General features: G+C 35.7%; 1 protein-coding gene across 1 annotated transcript in view; it reads left to right on the top strand.

Annotated features, from left to right (window-relative positions):
• Positions 1-20,238, top strand: part of LRPPRC (leucine rich pentatricopeptide repeat containing) — a 103,838-nt gene that overhangs the window by 8,876 nt on the left and 74,724 nt on the right. Inside the window, exons 2-12 of the mRNA XM_059406219.1 lie at positions 4,840-5,039; positions 6,292-6,414; positions 9,551-9,672; positions 9,783-9,841; positions 10,873-10,959; positions 11,569-11,695; positions 12,057-12,201; positions 12,697-12,842; positions 13,094-13,199; positions 13,281-13,388; positions 19,051-19,169. Of these exons, the coding sequence (XP_059262202.1) occupies positions 4,840-5,039; positions 6,292-6,414; positions 9,551-9,672; positions 9,783-9,841; positions 10,873-10,959; positions 11,569-11,695; positions 12,057-12,201; positions 12,697-12,842; positions 13,094-13,199; positions 13,281-13,388; positions 19,051-19,169 (1,342 nt within the window). The remainder of the gene's footprint in view (positions 1-4,839; positions 5,040-6,291; positions 6,415-9,550; positions 9,673-9,782; positions 9,842-10,872; positions 10,960-11,568; positions 11,696-12,056; positions 12,202-12,696; positions 12,843-13,093; positions 13,200-13,280; positions 13,389-19,050; positions 19,170-20,238) is intronic.

The following is a 20,238-nucleotide window of genomic DNA, read 5'->3' as shown; positions in this document are numbered from 1 at the left end:
TAAACTACGGGCTGTAATGTATCATGATTGGTTTATTATTTATAACACATGTACCACAGTAATACAAGATATAAATAGGGGAAACTGGGTGGAGGGGGAAGAGCATATACAGGAACTGTACTCACTGCACAGTTTTTCTGTAAACCCAAAAATGCCTTGAAAAGGTAAAATATTGGAAAAAAGTACAGACTTAAGAGAGGAGTCCCATGGAAGCTTGCTTAAAATAATCTGCACTGCATGCCTTTTTGAAATAGGGACATTCAAACATAAAATCATTATTTTTTTTGTACTGAAGAGTTAAAATAATTGCCACCAGCACTAAAACAACAACAACAACACTGAGAATAACAATGCCAGATTTTGCCAGAGAAAGTTAAAGGGTTATCTGAATACAGTGGTGATTGCCAGAGTCTCTGGAGGGAACCTAAGATGTTTAACTCAGAAATGCAAAGGAGGGCCTCTGGGTGGCTCAGGTGGTTAAGCGACTGTCTTCTGCTCAGATCATGATCCCGGGGTCCTAGGATCGTCCCAAATAAGGCTCTCGCTGCTCTGTGGGGAGCCTGCTTCTCCCTCTCCCTCTGCTTGCAGCACCCCCTGCTTGTGCTTGCTCTCTCTCTAATAAATAAATAAAATCTTAAAAAAAAAAAAGAAATGCAAAGGAGCAATTTATGACACATTGATGAAAAGTTAATAATTTTCCCTTACATGAGGCGCCTGGGTGGCTCAGTGGGTTAAGCCGCTGCCTTCGGCTCAGGTCATGATCTCAGGGTCCTGGGATTAAGAGTCCCGCATGGGGCTCTCTGCTCAGTGGGGAGCCTGCTTCCCTCTCTTTCTCTCTGCCTGCCTCTCTGCCTACTTGTGATCTCTCTCTGTCAAATAAATAAATAAAAATCTTAAAAAAAAAATAATAATAATTTTCCCTTACATGGTCATCAGAATTTGGCTTGTGCAAGTCTGATAGGTAGGTGCTACACTACACGGACGTACTTTCACCCCTGGACTTCTTCTTTACTTCTGTCATAACATACGTACTGTTCCAGGCATGGAGTTCCTAATTTCCTACTGGGTGTGTTTCTGTGGAATTTAAAAATAAATTTTGGGCCAAATAATCAATGTAGAAAGCACTGCCATGTAGGGAAGCACTGGAGACTTCCTTTTGAAGAGTGAAGCATCCTTTAGTTAAGTATGTAACCCTTCACCGTCATTCATTCTATGGTGGATTCATAGTTCAGCATATCTAATTAAAGTCAAGTATACTTGTGCGAAGGAGACTTGGCCTCATTAAAGATCTGTTTGTGAGGAAAAATTAGCTTTAAAATGTTGAGAATAATGTTCTGGTTTATTAACCTGGCTTCTGTCTAAATTTTGTATTTGTTAGATCTTACATTTTAAAACTGTACTTTATTTTATTTTTATTTTAGAAAGATTTTTATTTATTTATTTGACAGACAGAGATCACAAGTAGGCAGAGAGACGGGGGAGGGGTACGGCGGGGGGGGGGGGGGGGAGAAGCAGGGTCCCTGCCGAGCAGAGAGCTGGATGCAGGGCTCCATCCCAGGACCCTGAGATCATGACCTGAGCTGAAGGCAGAGGCTTTAACCCACTGAGCCACCCAGGTGCCCCGAAAACTGAATTTTAGCAAAAGTTTTACTTTTGCGCTTTTTCATAGCTTACAAGATTTGAGTTGTGTTAAAAAAAAAAACTTGGCAAATATATTTCACTACAACTTTGAAATTTCTTTCTCTTTTTTAAACATTTTTTATTTTGAAGTGATCTCTACACCCAACATGGAGCTTGAACTCACAACCCCGAGATGACAAGTTGCATTTACCACCAACTGAGCCAGCCCGGCACTCCTGCAGTTCTGAAATTTACATATTAATCAGTTTTCGTTGTTGAACAATATTTTTTTTTTTAAAAGATTTTATTTATTTATCAGAGAGAGAGAGGGGGAGAGAGCGAGCACAGGCAGACAGAATGGCAGGCAGAGGCAGAGGGAGAAGCAGGCTCCCTGCTGAGCAAGGAGCCCGGGACTCGATCCCAGGGCGCTGGGATCATGACCTGAGCTGAAGGCAGCTGCTTAACCAACTGAGCCACCCAGGCGTCCCAGAACAATATTATTGATTGCACACTCACCTGAACCTCATATATTCTGGATGATTTAAAATAATGTTATTTTGTGTTTGCCTAACAAGGGTATAGTTCAGTAAAAACTGATCCAGTAGATATAGGTTCATGGCCAGAGAAAACCTTTGAAAATAGAGGATAAATATTTAGGAGTGGTATATATTTCTGTAGTTTGTAGGTGGTTAACATTTAATTAACTCAGCTTATTTTAACAAACTACTCAATTAGCCATCTATAATGTACTGAACATTAGGTTTGTAAAAGTAAGAAGACTTTGTCTTAGTGTCCTGATTTTTTCCATTGTTTTCCAATTTGTTTACATAGATAGAATCCTTGAAGGCCAGAGTGCTTGTGATTTGTCCCAGATCATGGTGGTAGAGTTTCTGGTCTAGCATCAAGTTACTGCCTTTGTGATTTACATAATCTTGTGGTGAAACTTTTGGTATAGCTTTCTTTATTGTAGCATCACATACTCAGTTATTCAATTTGTGACTGGTTTTCCTGGTTAATAACAGGCTAAGAAACCAACAGTTTTACTTATTTATTTAAGATTTTATTTATTTATTTGTCAGAGAGAAAGAGAACACAAGCAGGGGAAGCTGCAGGCAGAGGGAGAAGCAGGCTTCAGAGGGAGAAGCAGGCTTCACGTTGAGCATGGAGCCCAGACGTTGGTCTCCATCCCAGGACCTTGGGATCATGACCTGAGCCAAAGGCAGCCTCTTAATCTACTGAGCTACCTAGCCATCCCTATTTATTTATTTTTGGAAAGTTTTTTTTTTTTTTTTTTTTTTTTTTGAGAGAGAGAGAAAGCACTAGCAGGGTGGGGGAGGAGGGGAGGAGCAGAGGGAGAGGGTAGAAGCAGATTGTCCACCGGCTGGGAGCCCTGATTGGGGGGAGGGGTTTAAGGATGGAGGATGTCTCCATCTCAGGACCCCAGGATCTTGATCTGAGCAGGAGCCTGAAGCTTAACTGACTGAGCCACCCAGGCATCCTAACAGTTTTATTTTTAAACTCACTACTTTGTAAATATTTTTTTGGTACTTGTGGTAAAGATGTGCATATACAAGAAAAATGGGGTTATCATCCTAAAGGCATCCCTGGATTAGTAAGTATTTTTACATCATACTTCGTTAATATGTGCTTTGTATATATTACTTAGTTATATTTATTGGCTGCTCTTGGAAAGTTTAAGGTATTTTGGGATAAATGTGTAAATCTTTGCACATTAGAAATTTTGTGATAGGGTGCCTGGGTGGCTCAGGTGGTTGGTTAAGCATCTGCCTTGGGCTCAGGGTCATGATCCCAGGGTCCTGGCATCAAGGCCTGCATCAGGCTCCCTGCTCAGCTGGAAGCCTGCTTCTCCCTCTGCAACCCCACCCACCCATCTTCCCACCCCCTGCTCATGTGTATGCTCATGCTCGCTCTCACGAAAATAACGTCTTTAAACAAAACAAAACCCAAGAAAACCCCAGAAAATTTGTGTTAGAAAGTGGTGTTGGAATACAGAGTAAATGTAAATTTGATTCAAAGATTTATGACAGGGTTATCCTCACACATAAGGATTATTTTTAAGTTTGATATTTGTAAATCAGGTACAGCCTGTATTTCTATAGTGTGGAATACCTCTGCTTTCATTGTTTTAAAGCATTTGGCTTACGTGTTAAACTCTGTATTAAAATACTGAATGGTTTAAAGGTTTTTGCTCTTTATAAACACACATGTACTAGTCTGACGTTACCCAATAGACAGACCCTTTTTTTACTTTCTGAAAATTAATGTTTAATACCAGAAATCCTTTTAAAGATTGAATTTATTTATTTGACACAGAGCACAAGCAGGGGGAGCCTCAGGCAGAGGGAGAAGAAGGCTCCCCACTGAGCACCCCACTGAGCAAGGAGCCTGATGTAGGGCTCAGTCCCAGGACCTGAGCTGAAGGCAGATGCTTAACTGACTGAGCCACCCACTGCCCCTAGATAACCAGTTTTATTTTTTATGATTGTAGTTGTTAAAATAAGTAGAAAAGTATGTAATTAGCAGTTTGACAGATGAAAAGCAGATATGAATTGGGAACTGAAACATTGTTACTATAAAATGTTTCAAATTTATTTAGACAGATTGGAAATTCTTTTGTCCTGAATGATTCTTTTAAAAAAACCCTGCATAATTTGAACCTGGACATTGGTCTTTTATTAAATTCATAATGAGATTATACCTAGAAAACATTTGAAAGCAGTTATCAGAATTATATATATATTTTAGATCTCTTGTCTCATTTGTAGAGATGAGAAGAGCTTTGTAGCATAAACTGCCTCATTTTCTTTCATTAACCTGGTTTTGCTTAAGGGAAATTAAAAAAAAAAACAAACACTTAAAGCATACCATATTATTGTCTTAGTTTGAAATGATTCCGTGCAGAAGGTTTTCAAGACCAAATCAATTATTTAAGGGATTTACTTTGCATACTTGTGTGTACATGTGATTTTATTTGAAGCAAAAGGCAAAACTTCTTTCTTACATTCTGAGCATTTTTGCTTTTGCACCAGAATTTAGGTATTCGATATTTAGGAGTATTTAATTTGATATTTACCTGCCAAATTAGGTATTTGGTAACCAATAAACTTTGTATAAATTTTGCTCAAGAAGAGAACAAATATAAGTTCTCTTATATGAGGAATTGTCTTAGTTAATTGCCAATTGTGTTTCATTTTATAGAGGGCTACTGAACCAAGCCAGGCGATATGCCATTGCTGTTGAGAAAAAGAATTATCTTCAAGAGGAGCCTGCTTCTTCTCATAGAAGGACTGCCAGTCAGTTTGACTGGGCTCTAATGAGACTGGATAATTCTGTCCGAAGAACTGGCCGCATCCCAAAGACTCTTCTACAAAAAGTCTTTGACAGTACCTGTAACTCAGGTATTTGAAAATTTTCTGTGCAAAAAGTTGAATGTCTTAATAAATACCTGTTTGTGGGCAGGCTCACTGTAGAACACATTATTTGATATTTTCAATTTTGTTTGTTATTTTTTTGATCATAACTAAAAATGGGTCTTTTTCCTTTCCCTAGTTTATAAGAGAGTCACTCTCAGTGGTAAATTGTCTTGGCAGTTACTGTTTTTCTTACCTTCCATTGTATAATGTCCGCTTTCTTTAAGATGCTTATGCATGATGGATTTCCAGAAAGACTGGTAATTCTTATTTCCCTTTCATTTTCACTTAGTTTTACGATCTGTTTGAGCCACTTACTCTGATAATCCAGTAGAAGCTTGTGGACCTTCTTACCACCCTCCCCCCCACAAGCCCACATGCAAACACACTCATAATTTTGCATCCAGTTACACAACATGTACCAGCTTCCTAAAGCCCATCTGGATTTCATTCACATTAAGAAGCTGTGGAATCTAATGATGAGGGGTATCAAAGGACGTATCCGTTCTAATTATGTGCACTTAATGGCTATTGTATTATTTTCTCTTTTTGATATATTCAGTTGTATGACTATTACCGTAGTTACATTTAGGACATTTCTATCTCCTCAAAAAGAAGTCTCCCAAATCCTTAGCCTTTATCCCCTAACCCCTCATCCCTTCCAGCCTTAGGCGACAACTAACGTACTTTCTGGACTTGCAGATTTACTTATTAAGGATACTTTTATTAAATGGAATCATATAGTAAGTGGTTTATTTTTGGTTTTGTTTGGTTTAAAAGTCAGCTTTCAGGGACACATTAGATACATGGAAAAAGGGAGAAGGAAGTTTGTATTGTTTTGTAATTGATTGTAAACCTAAATTTGGTATTGATGAGTTTTAACTGTACTGTATTGTACTATTTTCTTAAGATACTAAGAAGCTTAGCCTTTGAATTGCAGTAAGCACTGCTTATAAATTCAGTTCTGGGTATTTTTATATGGTATAGAGTCTTGCAGATTACATAGATTGCTAATCTTAGCTTCCCTTAGAAAACAAACTAATTTTAAAAACATAACTTTTAGTAACATTGTAAATGATACTTGTAGATTTGGGTAAGGTTTTTTCCCAGCTTGTGGGTACTTTTAATACTGTCTGAGGCAGGAGATTTTTGAATATTTACAGATTTTGGTTTATGTTTTGATATTTATCTGTATGGTACTGCTACTGCATTAAATATTATCTGTTCTCTTTTTTCATAGGTAGCCCAGGTGGTAATCAAGCCTTGCTTCTCTTGCGCAGCTGTGGTTCTCTCTTGCCTGAACTACAGCTCTCAGAGAGAACAGAATTTGCTCATAGGATATGGGACAAACTTCAGAAATTGGGTATGATTGTTGAAAAATATGGGTATATGTAAAAGATGTAGTTTTTTTTTCTTTTGGTAAATAATTTCTTTACATAAATGTTCTAATTCGATTTTATAGAAGAGCTACTTGGTAATATTTATTTGGTAAGTTATAGTGACATCTAGGGGCATTAAGAATAAAATAATTTACTAATGTAGTATTGTCTGTCAGCTATACTCAAATGAAAAAAATGAAATAATTTTCATACAATTATTACTCTTTATGGTAAGTTAAAAAAGAACAAAAAAAAAAAGGCAGTTGGTTTGTCAAAGTTAGGAATGCACATATCATTTGACCAGGCAGTTCCATTTGTTAGAATACAGTACAGGTATACTCAAATGTGCAAAAGGATATCCTTTATTGTAGCTTGTTTGTAATAGTAAGAAATTGGAACCAACTCTAGGGTGTCTTGCTAGGATTGGTTAAATAAATTATGGTGGGATTATGAAATGGAATACTGTGCAACTTGTTAAAAAAAAAAAAGAAGGAGTTCTTCTTTACTAATGTGGGTGTTCTCCACAATATAAACAAAAATTAAGGTGTGGAATAGTATATATAGAATACTACCATTTTGAAGAAAAGTGTTTATATCTGTATATCCATATAATATTAAAATATTTCTGGAAGGATAGTAAATACTAGATACAATTTTTGCACCCTACCTTTTAATGCCTTTAGAATTTTGAGCTGTGAACATTGTATCTGTTCAGAAAATAACATAATTTATCTTTTTTTTTCATTAACATATTGTGTATTATTTGCTTCAGGGGTATAGGTCTGTGACTTATCAGTCTTAAACCATTCACATTGCTCAACATAGCACTCCATATGCTCACCATAGCTCACCATAACCTCCCCAGTGTCCATAACCCACTCCCCAGCAACCCTCAGGGAAAATAACATAATTAAAAAGACCATTAGAAAAGATCCAGTGTTTAATCCTCATTTTTAAAAATCTTAACAAAAAGGAGCACCTGGGTGACTCAATTTGTTGAGTGTCCTGATCCTGCGGTTGTGAGTGTGAGCCTTGCATTGGCTCATATATCACGCGGAGCTCTCTTAATTAAAAAAAAAAAAAAGAAGTCTTAGTCTTAACAAAGAATAGAAGGATGCTTCTTTAACATGTTGAAATTTAAAGCCAACAATATCATATGATATTTATCATTGATCATGATCACATGATATCAATATCATGTGATATTGATATTTCACAATGAAATAAGACAGGAAACAATACTAGAAATTACTGTTTTTTATTTTACTTATTTACTTTTGAAATTACTTTTTGGTTTTTTGTTTTGTTTTGCTTTTTAAAAATTTTATTTATTATTTATTTGACAGATCACAAGTAGGCAGAGAGGCAGGCAGAGAGAGAGGAAGGGAAGCAGGCTCCCTGCTGAGCAGAGAGCCTGATGCAGGGCTCAATCCCAGGATCCTGGGATCATGACCTGAGCTGAAGGCAGAGGCTTTAACCCAGTGAGTCACCCAGGTGCCCAGAAATTACTGTTTTTTAGATGATGTGCTTATTTATCTGCAAAATCCCAGAAAATCAATTTATAATAAAGTAATAGGAAATATTAAATGTTCAATAATCTATAACTTTTCCTAGTTAGAAAGCAGAATGCATAAATTTATATCATGTGACATACCTAGTCACAAATATGTAAAATGTCTAGGAATATCCTTCAACAAACATGTTATACATCTATGGAAAAGTCTACAGAGTAAACACAGACTCACCTCAGTTCTGAATTCATCTAGAATTAATCTTGATGACAAGTTTGTTTTTTAAAAGTTTTTAAAAGAAAAGATGAATATTGGACTTCAGAATGGGGAAGAGTTTTCTCAGTAAAAGAGCAGCAGAAAAGTTGAAGATAAAGAATTGATTTCATAAAAAGAAATTTCCACATGTCAATAAGTCATGTAACTTAAAAACACATGTGGAACTGGGAGAAATATTTGTGAAATATATGTACCTTCCTTCACCTTTAGAGCTATAGCCAACCATTATTAGAGTTCAACTTGAATTGATGATGTTTTAGAAGTTTCCAGACACTTTATGGTAACCATGTTGTATAATCGCATCGCAGATGTTGAGTTGCAATTGGTTCCCCTCCTGTATAACCCATTATAATGGTTAACAGTTTGGCACTCAGGGCAGACCACCTGCATTCAAGTCTGTCGTCACTTTCAAAGCCATGTTGCCTTGGGCAAGTTGAAGAGTCAGTTTTCCTCATCAATAAGATTGGGGATGAGAGAAACTGTCTCAAAACTGTTGTGAGGAGGAACTGGGACTGGATCTAGATGCAGAGCACTTAGCACTGTTCCTGGAACATAGTAAGCACTCTACATGTCTAGTAAGATAAACATTAATTTAATAGAATAGATCTCTGCTGTCTAGAATCTCAAACTAACACCAGATACTTACCACAGGCCTGTAGTGCTACTGGCAGTTAAGTAAAGACATGAAATTTAATTCATACAAACTTAGTAAAACATATGTCATCATGATGACATAATATCATCAGCGGGTTGAGGAAGGCTGAATGGTAAACTTGATTGATGGGGCCTTAGGCAAGACGGACCCGGAAAGAAAACAAAGGGTTTTGGAATAGGGGTAAATTAACAATAGCAGACCAGTAATGGTGTTCAGCAACTGGAAGTGGAGCCTTCAAAGAAACACTTTGAGTAAATAAGCAAAGTTGATAGTACCACCCTACCTGTGTAAAACAACTACAAGACCTAGTCCATCTTGGTGTGTCTGTACTGTGGCAAGAACTGCTTTCTGTTGAAAAATCTTTGTCACTTTAAACACAGAGGTATTGTCAACATTTTCCAACAGGAAGGGAATACTGTGCTTCATAGGTAAGAGACCTCTTAACATCTGAATAAGCAGTTACTTGTAACTGTATAGTAATTCAGTTAGTTACTGTCTTAAATGCTTAGCTTGCTCTGTTCTGATAGGGTTTCTGTATAGATGGGTCTAAGTATGGAGTGAAATGCTGACGTGATCATTTTATCCTTTGTGTTTGTTAAATTTATGTATATTTTAGTTGTGATAAAGGGTTTGATTTTAGGTACTTTTCTAAAATTTTGATTTAAATTTTATTTGTAGGTACTGTGTATGATGTAAGTCACTACAATGCTTTACTTAAAGTCTATCTTCAAAATGAATATAAATTTTCACCAACTGACTTCTTGGCAAAAATGGAGGAAGCAAACATTCAACCAAATCGAGTAAGTAGTTGCTATTTTAAATGTTCATTGGTTACGGCATTTTTTTTTTTTTTTAATCCCAGGAAAGAAATAGTATTTAAAAAATATTAACTGGCCCATTTCATTGACAGGTAACATATCAGAGGTTGATTGCTGCATATTGTAATGTGGGAGATATTGAAGGTGCCAGGTATGGAGCTCTATAAATATGTTTAAGTGAACGCATTTGTAAATCTTGTAAGCCTAGAATATATTCGCTGTATTCACTCCTTTTCTTTTTTTTTTTTAATTAAAGTTTCTTCTTAGGAAAATTACTTCAGAAGTATTTTAATATAGCAAATTTGGCAATATGACTTTGATAAAATATAAAATTGTGTAGGAGGAGAAAGACAAGTGAATATTGCTATTTTAATTAAAAATTTGATTACCAGAGCAGAGGTTTAAAGATGCTGAGGTGTATAGAGTTAGCTTTAGTCTTCGTAAATTGGTATCTTCTTTTTTTTTTTTTTTAAGATTTTATTTATTTATCAGAGAGAGAGAGGGGAGAGAGCGAGCACAGGCAGACAGAATGGCAGGCAGAGGCAGAGGGAGAAGCAGGCTCCCCGCCGAGCAAGGAGCCCGATGTGGGACTCGATCCCAGGACGCTGGGATCATGACCTGAGCCAAAGGCAGCTGCTTAACCAACTGAGCCACCCAGGCGTCCCGTAAATTGGTATCTTCTAAAGGAAATGTACTTAGCCATTTAAACTGTATTCATTTATAAAATTGACAACATTCTGTCTTGTTGATTCATATGAAATCAGTTGTGACATTTAGTTCTTTGTGTAAAAATTACTGCTACTTTTGGATGGAGGTTTTAGGAAAGAAAGGATAAATTGAAATGTATAATTCTGTTTTAATTAAATGGATTTTATTAAACTATGCTTTTTTTAAATATAAATATAATTTAAAAAATTTTTTATAAACATAAAGTATTATTAGCCCCAGGCGTACAGGTCTATGAATCGCCTAAACTCTATGCTTTTTAAGGTTAATTAGTAGTATAGAAGAAATAATCAGGTTTTAAAAACTTACCTGCTATTTTTACCAAGAGTAGTTCAAGTTGTATAATTTGATATAATGGAAATAATTTCAGGGAATGAGATCTTATGTACTTATTTTGTAAAAAGTGGTTTTGATGTATATTTCCAAGGAAATATTTTCATTTCTCTTTTATTGCAGCAAAATTCTTGGATTCATGAAAACTAAGGATCTGCCTGTCACAGAGGCAGTTTTCAGTGCCCTTGTTACAGGGCATGCAAGAGCCGGGTAATGTTCAACCTAAGGTTTTATTCTCAAGCAAGGTTCAGATTAGAATAATTTTAGAAGATCTTTAAGCCATGTTTATCTACTCCCTCAAAAATTTTGAGTGTATGAGATAGAACATGCAACTTTTAAATGACTTATTAAATACAACTTCGATTTAGAAAATTTCAACTTTAAAAATTGGGCCAGATCCAAAGTAACTGACTTTGTAAAGTCAGTTCTCTTATACAGCTCTCTTGATACTGTGGAAAACAATTTCATTTTTGAAGGATAATTTCCTAAATGTTATTCTTAGAAAAGTAACTTTGAGTCATAGCATACTTGATTTAAAAAGGACATGTTAATTTAAGGTCTATGTGATTATTATGCAATTTGGTTTTTCTTTTGAAAAAGTTGCCTGTCAGACTTTGAGGTTTTTTTTATTTTTGTTATTTCAGAGACTTATAAGCATTTTAGTATGTAGTTGCCCTTTTCTGATGTCCTTTGCTAACTCATCTCAGTGGTTCATAAGAATTTTTATTAAGAATAGGGTCGTACATTTTAGGTTGAATTATAATATTATATTGGGCAGTATTGTAGTAATCTAACCTCTATTCTTTGAATAACTTCCAGAGATATAGAGAATGCAGAAAATATTTTCTCAGTGATGAAAGAGGCTGGAATTGAGCCTGGTCCAGACACATACCTAGCATTATTGAATGCATACGCTGAAAAGGGTGACATTGACCATGTTAAGCAGGTATGACTTATGTCATATAAATAAAAATACTTAAAATCAAAATCATTTGTATAAAAAATAAAATCATTGATGTAAACTTGTGTTCATTTTGCATGAAGCAGAAAAGTATAGTTTCTATCTATTTTTAAAGGTATTTCTTATAGACACTAGTATTGAAAGAGAATTTTTATAGTTTGGTACCTTGGTGTTGATTCAGCAGTTATTGCCGAAATATAATATTTTCTGCTTTATAAGAGAAGTCCTAAACCTTTAGATGGTATATGTTCCTGATTTTTAAAATCTTGGTATTTTAATTTATTTGGCTTTAATTTAAAAATACTGGTTTCTAACTTGTTCTTCTAATTTCTGGAACTGCCTACAGACTCTGGAGAAGGTGGAGAAGTCTGATCTTTACCTTATGGACCGTGATTTATTGCAAATTATTTTTAGTTTCAGTAAAGCTGGGTATTCTCAACATGTCCCAGAAATTTTGGAAAAAATTACATACGAAAGAAGATATATTCCAGGTAGTTACTAAAAATTTATTTTCATGATTTTTCTAAAAATCTGAATTATAGTTCTTTAATATCAGGGTATTTATTGTACATGAACATAGGACTCTTTTAAAAGTCAGTGTAATAAGCTAAATAGCTTGAGTTAATGAGCACGTCAGAATGTTTTGATTTGAAAGTGTTTCTTTCCTTTTTTTTAAGATTTTATTTATTTGACAAAGAGAGAACATAAGCAGGGGAGCAGAAGGCAAAGGGAGTCGGAGAAGCAGGCTCTCGTCTGAGGAGGGAGCCTAATGTGGGACTCGATCCCAGAACCCTGGGATCATGACCCGAGCTGAAGGCAGACATTTAACTAGCTGAGCCACCCAGGCGCCCCTGGAAGTATTTCACTATTATTTAGGCAGATAGTCCTTTTGGTGTTTGTACTTTATAAGTTTGTCTTTCATAGTGATTGCAGTATAAAAATATTATTCAGTTCAGTAACAGAAAATATCTTTGTTCTCTTCCCAGATGCAATGAACCTCATTTTGCTTTTAGTCACCGAGAAATTGGAAGATACAGCATTCCAAATTTTATTAGCATGTCCTGTATCAAGGGAAGGCAGTCTGAGTGATTTTGGCAGTTTCTTTTTGCGACACTGCGTGACTATGGATACGGTATTCTGTCTGTTTTTACTTTGTAGACAGTGTAATAGGCAGTGAAGTAAGAGTCTACAAAATGTAAGACCATATTATGAGATTAGACCAATTATAAGCATTATGAAAACTTTGTTTCTGTGTGTAAGTTGATGAGGTAGAAAGAGGATGAGAGGTTCAAATTTTTCATCCCAGGAGTGGCAGAATGTTTGCAGAAGGTCAAATGGTAGGATATTTGTGGATCCAGCTGATGTGGTGTCTTTTTTTCCTAGCCTGCAGAGAAGCTGAAAGACTACTGCAAGAAGTTAAAGGAGTCCCAGATGCACGCATCTCCTTTGCAGTTCACACTTCAGAGCGCTTTACTAGCCAATAAAACTGGTACTATATTCTCATCATTAAAACTGATACAAATAAGTTTTGCTGAGATAGCTATGTAATATTTTATGGTATCTCTTGCAGATTTGGCAAAAGCTCTGATGAAGGCTCTGAAGGAAGAAGGTTTTCCTGTCAGAACTCATTATTTCTGGCCATTGCTAGTGGGACGTCAGAAGGAGAAAGATGTTCAAGGTTAGGTGTTGCCTTTCACAGATTTGTAATGGTTCAGAGGTCCAGAATAGGTTTCTGCACACATCTAATTGAAGTCTTTGGGAAGGCAGACTTATTTCTGAGTAGTAGATCTTCTGAGAAAATAGAATTGATTTAAATCACAGTCAGGAATCACATAAGCATTTTTTAAAAATATTTTATTTATTTATTTAACAGAGAGAGAGAGAGAGAGAGAGAGATCACAAGGAGGCAAAGAGGCAGGCGGGGAGAGAGGGGGAAGCAGGCTCCCCACAGAGCAGAGAGCCCAATGAGGGCTCGATCCCAGGCCCCCGAGATCATGACCTGAGCTGAAGGCAGAGGCTTAACCCACTGAGCCACTCAGGCGCCCCTCACATAAGCATTTTTAAAAACATAGTGGATTTCTTTCATCCTAATTTCACTACTAACTTATCTCTGATCTTGATATTCAAACTTGTGGGTGTAGTTTTAAGAAGTTCATTATTTTTAAATTTTTCGAAAAACTCTTTAGTGTTGATTTTGCATATACTGTTTGAAATTAGTTTGTCTAGCCTTATTCAAGATAAAGTTATGCATAATCAAGCCATTTTCTTTGTGGACCAGTCTCCTTAACTGAGCCGACTTACAATAATAGGAAAGACAGCAAAACTTTTTTCTTGTGAAATGAGTGCTCATGACCTGACAGCCTGCTGATTGAAGGACAGAAATGTTCAATCTTTCAGGTTCTTAAGTACGTTTAAGCATTTAGCATACTTTCCCCTTGTACACATGGGATGCCTATAGGATATGAATAAGAATTGAACAAATATTAAATTTTAGAGTACAGTATCTAATTCTTTGGTTTGCATTATTGGTAATTCAGAAAGAGTAGTCTCATAAAAAGATGCTTTTAACAGAAGTACTTCCCCCTTGGGGAAACAAAAAATGGTCTTTTTCATTTTATCTCGCAATATAATGTGCTTTAGAATGAGATGCAGAGTTGTTAGTATGACATTGGGTGACAAACAAAATGCACAAACAACAAAAAAAGTGCTTTTAGCAGACTTTCATATTGCAATTTTATTTTAAATATATAGTCGTCTCCTGGTCTAAAGGAAATAGTGAAACAAGTATTCCCTAATTGTTTCTGACTATAAAAGTCTCAAAATCCTTTTTAGAAAAATCTTTGTCAAAACAATATGCTAGTCGATTAACTCTTTGCTTATCTTCCAGTTCTGAAAGCTCCACGAAGTAACCTTTAACCTAGTATTTTTGAACCAGAGAAAGTTTACATCATTCCATGGAAATCTCTGGGCATATTGATATTGTCCATTTTTACACAGATGAGAAAATACTTTCGAAAACACCCCCTGTTGAAATATTTGTCTGTTCATCAGGAAAATTTGCGTTCTTCAACCTTACAACTATATCTAGACTTCAGCTGGTTACCACATTTTTTAGCAACTTAGTAAACATGAAAGAATTCAGGTAATTTCTTCCGATAGTTGTAGCTGGAACTAATAGACAAGTGGGCTTTATTTTCAATCCATCCTTTCATGGAATCTTATCATTTAGATTTCAAGAGTGCCTTGTTGAAAGCTCACTTCATATTAATGAAACAACTGAGAGGGGCAGAGAGATTTGATGACCAACCTTAGGTTCCACACTTAGCTCTCAGTTGTGCTGGGATTAGAACTGAGGATTTCTGTTCTCTTAGACACTTTTTTAAAATACTGGAACACCTCCACATTAAACATTTTAAGTGTTACGCTATATTTACTTTATAAAAAGTCTCAACTAGTGTAAGTTAGATGCTGGTTTTTGCATTAAGGACATTTTAAAAAGTCCTGTCAAGTTTTTTAATCAGGGAAGGTTTTATCTGGAAAAACATAAAAACTGAGAAAGGTACAAGACAGTGCCAGTTTTGTTGTAGTTTTTGAAAACGAGTTTCTCCTTTGCCGGAGGCCCAGAAATATAGTTAAGTGTGTATTCTGCAATTTTCCTTCATGTAATAATAAAATGGTTCTACATATTCTATAAGGTTTCTTTGGGGTAAGGTAAGAAGGGCACGTTTTTATTAGTGCAATGAGCTTTTTTCTTCATCCGGGAAAAGTCCTATGTAAACTGGTAGAAAGAACAGAAGAAAATTAATGGCTGCCATGATGGAGCTTGTAGAGGAGTTTCTTGTAAGGACTAAATAAAACCCTTCAGGAAATCAGAGACAGGTATTTAGAGGTCAGATCAAACTGAACCAAGAGTTTTCAGCAACATTGTGATGATAGCATATTGAGTTCTCGAACAGTTCAGCCATCACCAAGCCCTAAGAACTATTCTCCGAGCGACTTCCCCATGGCTTACTAGTATTTTTCTCTGGGGCACAAATGGGAAAGTCACCACTTACAATTTTAGCAGATTGGCCCAAATGAGAGGAAATAACCCAGAATGATTGAGGATTTACATCTCTGGGTATATTTGGAAGGGGTAAAATATAGAAGGAAGGACCAATATGAAAGCTTAAATGCCAGTTGAGTAAAGGGGTTGAATAGAGACTACTTCTCCAAAATAAGGAATTGCCTCTATTTAATAGAGTGCATGCCCTGGGTAGAGCCTGAAGTCATGTGGAGTATCGTTTCTCAGCCTTTTGGCTACGAGCAAGTGTAAAGTCATGTGGAGTAAATAGTTACAGTTGGTGAAAATTGTTGAGGTAAACCATTTATCTTTCCTAAAAGTTCACAATTTTTCAGTTCTCTCTCTCTTTTTTTTTTTTTTTTTTAAAGATTTTATTTATTTATTTGACACAGAGAGATCACAAGTAGGCAGAGAGACAAGGCGGGGGGGGGGGACGCAGACTCCCCGTGGAGCAGAGAGCCTGATGTGGGGCTCAATCCCAGGACCCTGAGATCATGACCTGAGCCGAAGGCAGAGGCTTTAACCCACTGAGCCACCCAGGTGCCCCAATTTTTTCAGTTCTTATAAAACTTTTTGAATGGAGACTTTCCTCTAGATTGATAAACTTTTGTCATGACTGCCTTTGAAATACTTCTGTTAGATGGCTTAGTCTTAGTTTATGTTTTCTACATACACAGAAATTTGGGATCATGTTTATATTTAAGTTAATATATGATTATTTTAGTCTTTTTTCTTTAAAAAGAAACACAAATTATATTTTTTAGGAGGAGGTAAGTATGTGAGATCAATCACGTTTTTTTCTCCTTGTTGATAAACGTTTCTGTCTGCCTATGACTCAGCCAATTCTTGAAGTAAATATCTTGTATGCTCCCTCAGAATGCCTGAGGGAGTGACTGAACTTACTGGATTAGAAGGTGTGGACCCTAGGTTTTCCTAAACCAGCTTTAGCTTCAGTTAGAAAAAGACACAAGTTAAAAATGCTGGCAGTACAGGTCATCTAAATGAGCGGAATGCACTCCTCCCTTTAATACACATCATTGGAAAAATGATGAATTAAGAGAATAAAATGTATTTGAAGCATAAATATTGGGGTGAAGTGTTTTGTACAGAAATAGGACTCTTCTATTTACAATCAATTTGTTGGCCTATTATCAAACATTAGAAAATCAAATATATACCTTACTATGCTACATTTATTCTCTGTATCATCTAAGGAAATATAAAAGATTATTAGGGTACTTTAAGACAGCTAAGATATTAAGTCATTATTGTTATTATTAACATTTATTTAGTATTTTTAGGGTTTCACACATTTTTTTTCCTTTAAATGATGACCCCGAGAGCTAAATAGAGAGGTTTACTGTCATCATATATTATGGACAAGAAGCTGCTAAAAACCAGTTTTTGGTGGCATATTAAGGACTTGATCCCAGGTTCTTATTCCAGGAAAAAGCAGAGGTTTTTGCATATTTTGTGATGTTACAAGCACCTGCCAGCAGCTATGAGACTTGGTTTCTTATATAAGGTATGCCTTTGGTCTTGGAGCACTCACTTTAACACTTTTGTTAAAATAAAGATTGTTGGACTCCTAAGACCTTCCTGGCTTGCTTTATTACATAGAGAAGTATATCACCCCGGTAGACTGACTTGAAAGCCTTGTTAATACAGTTGACCCCTATACAACACAGGTTTGAAATGCTTAATCTAACAGTAGTGGCAGTTAGGAAGGATTAAGCCAAGTAGTGTGTGTGTGTGTGTGTGTGTGTGTTTAAGATTTTATTTATTTATTTGATAGAGAGAGCAAGAGAGGGAACACAAACAAGGGCAGTGGGAGAGGGAGAAGCCGGGTTCCCTCCAAGCAGAGAACGTGATGCTGGGCTCCATCCTGGCACCCCGGGATCATGACCTGAGTCAAAGGCGGACGCTTAATGACTGAGCCACACAGGCGCCCCAAGCCAAATGTTGTTTGATAAAGTATCTAGACGGCACATTTCTGCCATATTGCTGTTTCAGATGTGTAAGCTAAGAAATTGCGGCTCAGAAAGGTGACATTACTTGTTCACATTTGCATTGCCATTAAGTGCTAGAACAGGGTTGAAAGCTAGGTCTCATTAAACTTTGAGCTTTTTTTTTTTTTTTAAAATTTTTAAAATTTTATTTATTTATTTATGTTTTGGGTATTTCACCGGAGAGTCTTACCAGAAACATAGCTACTTACTTTATACTGTGGTCATGAAAGCAGTCATTATTGGTGAGGAAGGACTTCGAGGATATTAGATTAAACACAAGTCTATTACAGGTCATTGAAAAACAACTACCATATATGCCCTCCTCTCAAGTACTTAGTAATCTTTGCATATGAAGAAGAGTGCAGTCTGATTTGCCATTTTTTACAGTAGTTACCTATGTTATTACTAGTAATTTTTAGTGAATTGTTAGAAGAATACTTTTACTAAATTTTGCTTTCAAGTATTCTTAGGCTTGTTGGACTAACTTTATATGCATATTCTCCTAAATTTATCACTAAACATGTGCTTTGTCTTTTGAGGGTTTTTTTTTTCCTGTATTAATATCTTAAGAAATATATTTAAACATCTAAGGTTTTGAAGACCCATTAGGTGATTTTAAATATAATAAACTGTTTACCCTGAATAATAATCTGAATTTTATCTTTAAAAATGTTCAGATATTCATAACGTAGTCACACTTGCCTCTGTATTTCTGTGTGCAGCGGGAATTTTACAATCAAGTATTTGTGCTAGAGCTCATTATGTAACAAGTTTATAGAAATACAGTTTTTCTGTGGGGACTATGATAGGGTAAAAATAGGGACTTCCAGGGGGAAGCTTTGGGTTTTTTTGTTTTTAAGATTTTATTTATTTGAGTCCCTGCTCATCCTGCCCTCTGCAGCATTTATTGGGTCCAGTTTTCTTAGGTCAGAAAATCTATCACTGCTCTGTAATAACAGTGATGTTTTATGGCCTCTGTTCATTTGGGATACAGAGCATGAGGCATTTTGCTTAATTATTTTAGACTTTCTTATGGCTGTCATTTCTAGAATATTTCCTTAGCACTTGTTACTTAATAGATGAAGAAAGGAGGAATTAATTTCATTTATCGTATTTCCCACTTATGTTGCTTTTTTGCTTTCTTTTTTAGACAAACAAAATGAGTAGTTTTTCTTATGTTGTGATTCAGAAAGTAAATGAACTAAACTTTCTGATCTTTTGTTAATTCCAAGTGCTTCATCTGTGTGCTTCTAAATTTAATCTTATAGGTGTAATTGAAGTTCTCAAAGCAATGCGTGAAATGGGAGTAAGTCCTGATCAAGAGACCTATATAAATTATGTGTTTCCATCCTTTGATAGTGTGAGGTCAGCTCGTGCTGTTCTGCAGGTAAGTATAAGCAGGTGTGGTTTTAATTTCATAATTTAAGAGAGTGCTTTCCTCTTTCATTAGTGGTAACCAAAAAAAGTCGTTAAGCTTACTAAAAAATGGTCATTGTCTATATAGAATTTTCTAAAGTTTTGTAAAAATACTGGTTAGTGTGAAGTCTATAGTGGTTAAACTTAAAAAACTTTAAAAGGTAAAGCAGCATTTCTTGTGTGTTGAAAGACGATAGGCCAATAACCGGGGGAAAATGTAAATAAAACAATAGATGTTCCTTAATCCCACTCTGCAGTGTAACTGCAGTTTTCATTTTTTGGTCTTTACTTTTCACTTGTGTATGAATTTTCATAATATACTCTTAGTATATGTACTACTCATTTTTTTTTAAAACACTCTTTTGTTTGACTCCAAGGCATTATTTTCCTACCCAGCATTTCCTGTTCCCATCAGAATAGGCAAGGCATTTATGAAGGGTCACAGGAAGAAACTGACTTGGAGCATGTATTGGATCAGCAAGGGTTGTACTTTCCACTTGGAAAACAAAATGCTATACAATTAGGAGCAATGTGGCAGAGCACCAAACACTTTTAATAAAAACTGCTTTGTTCAAAAGATCTGTTTCCTAGGTGGCTATTCACATAATGCCTAGATTTTTCTAATATTTTTGGAGTGTTCTTTTCTTTCATTGAAATAATTACATAATTACAATCCTCTTAAAGGCAGAGTATATGTCTTGAGTGTCTTTTACTTCTCTTCCCTAAGTACTTAGAGTATTTTGAGCCTGTGCTATACATATTTTACTGTTAAAAATTATATTTAAAAGAGTAATTTTCCCACATATTCTTCTTTCCCCAAAACCTGCTTTTTTTCACTCGGCACTTTCTATTACAGTATGTAATTCCACCAATTATTTTTTATGGTTGCATGCTGTTTTATTGTATGGATATACCATAATTTATTTTTAGTTATTGCTTACTATTGATTGGGTGGTTTTAAATATTGTGCTATTATACAGCTTCAGTAAATGTGTTAGAACTGAATTTTGGCTCAGAAACTTAAGTTATTAAAGAAGTGA

The sequence above is a fragment of the Mustela nigripes genome, chromosome 7, assembly GCF_022355385.1.
Source record: "Mustela nigripes isolate SB6536 chromosome 7, MUSNIG.SB6536, whole genome shotgun sequence".
Classification (NCBI taxonomy): domain Eukaryota; kingdom Metazoa; phylum Chordata; class Mammalia; order Carnivora; family Mustelidae; genus Mustela; species Mustela nigripes.
Note: the sequence above shows the minus strand (reverse complement) of the source record. Positions and strands in the feature narration are given on the sequence as shown.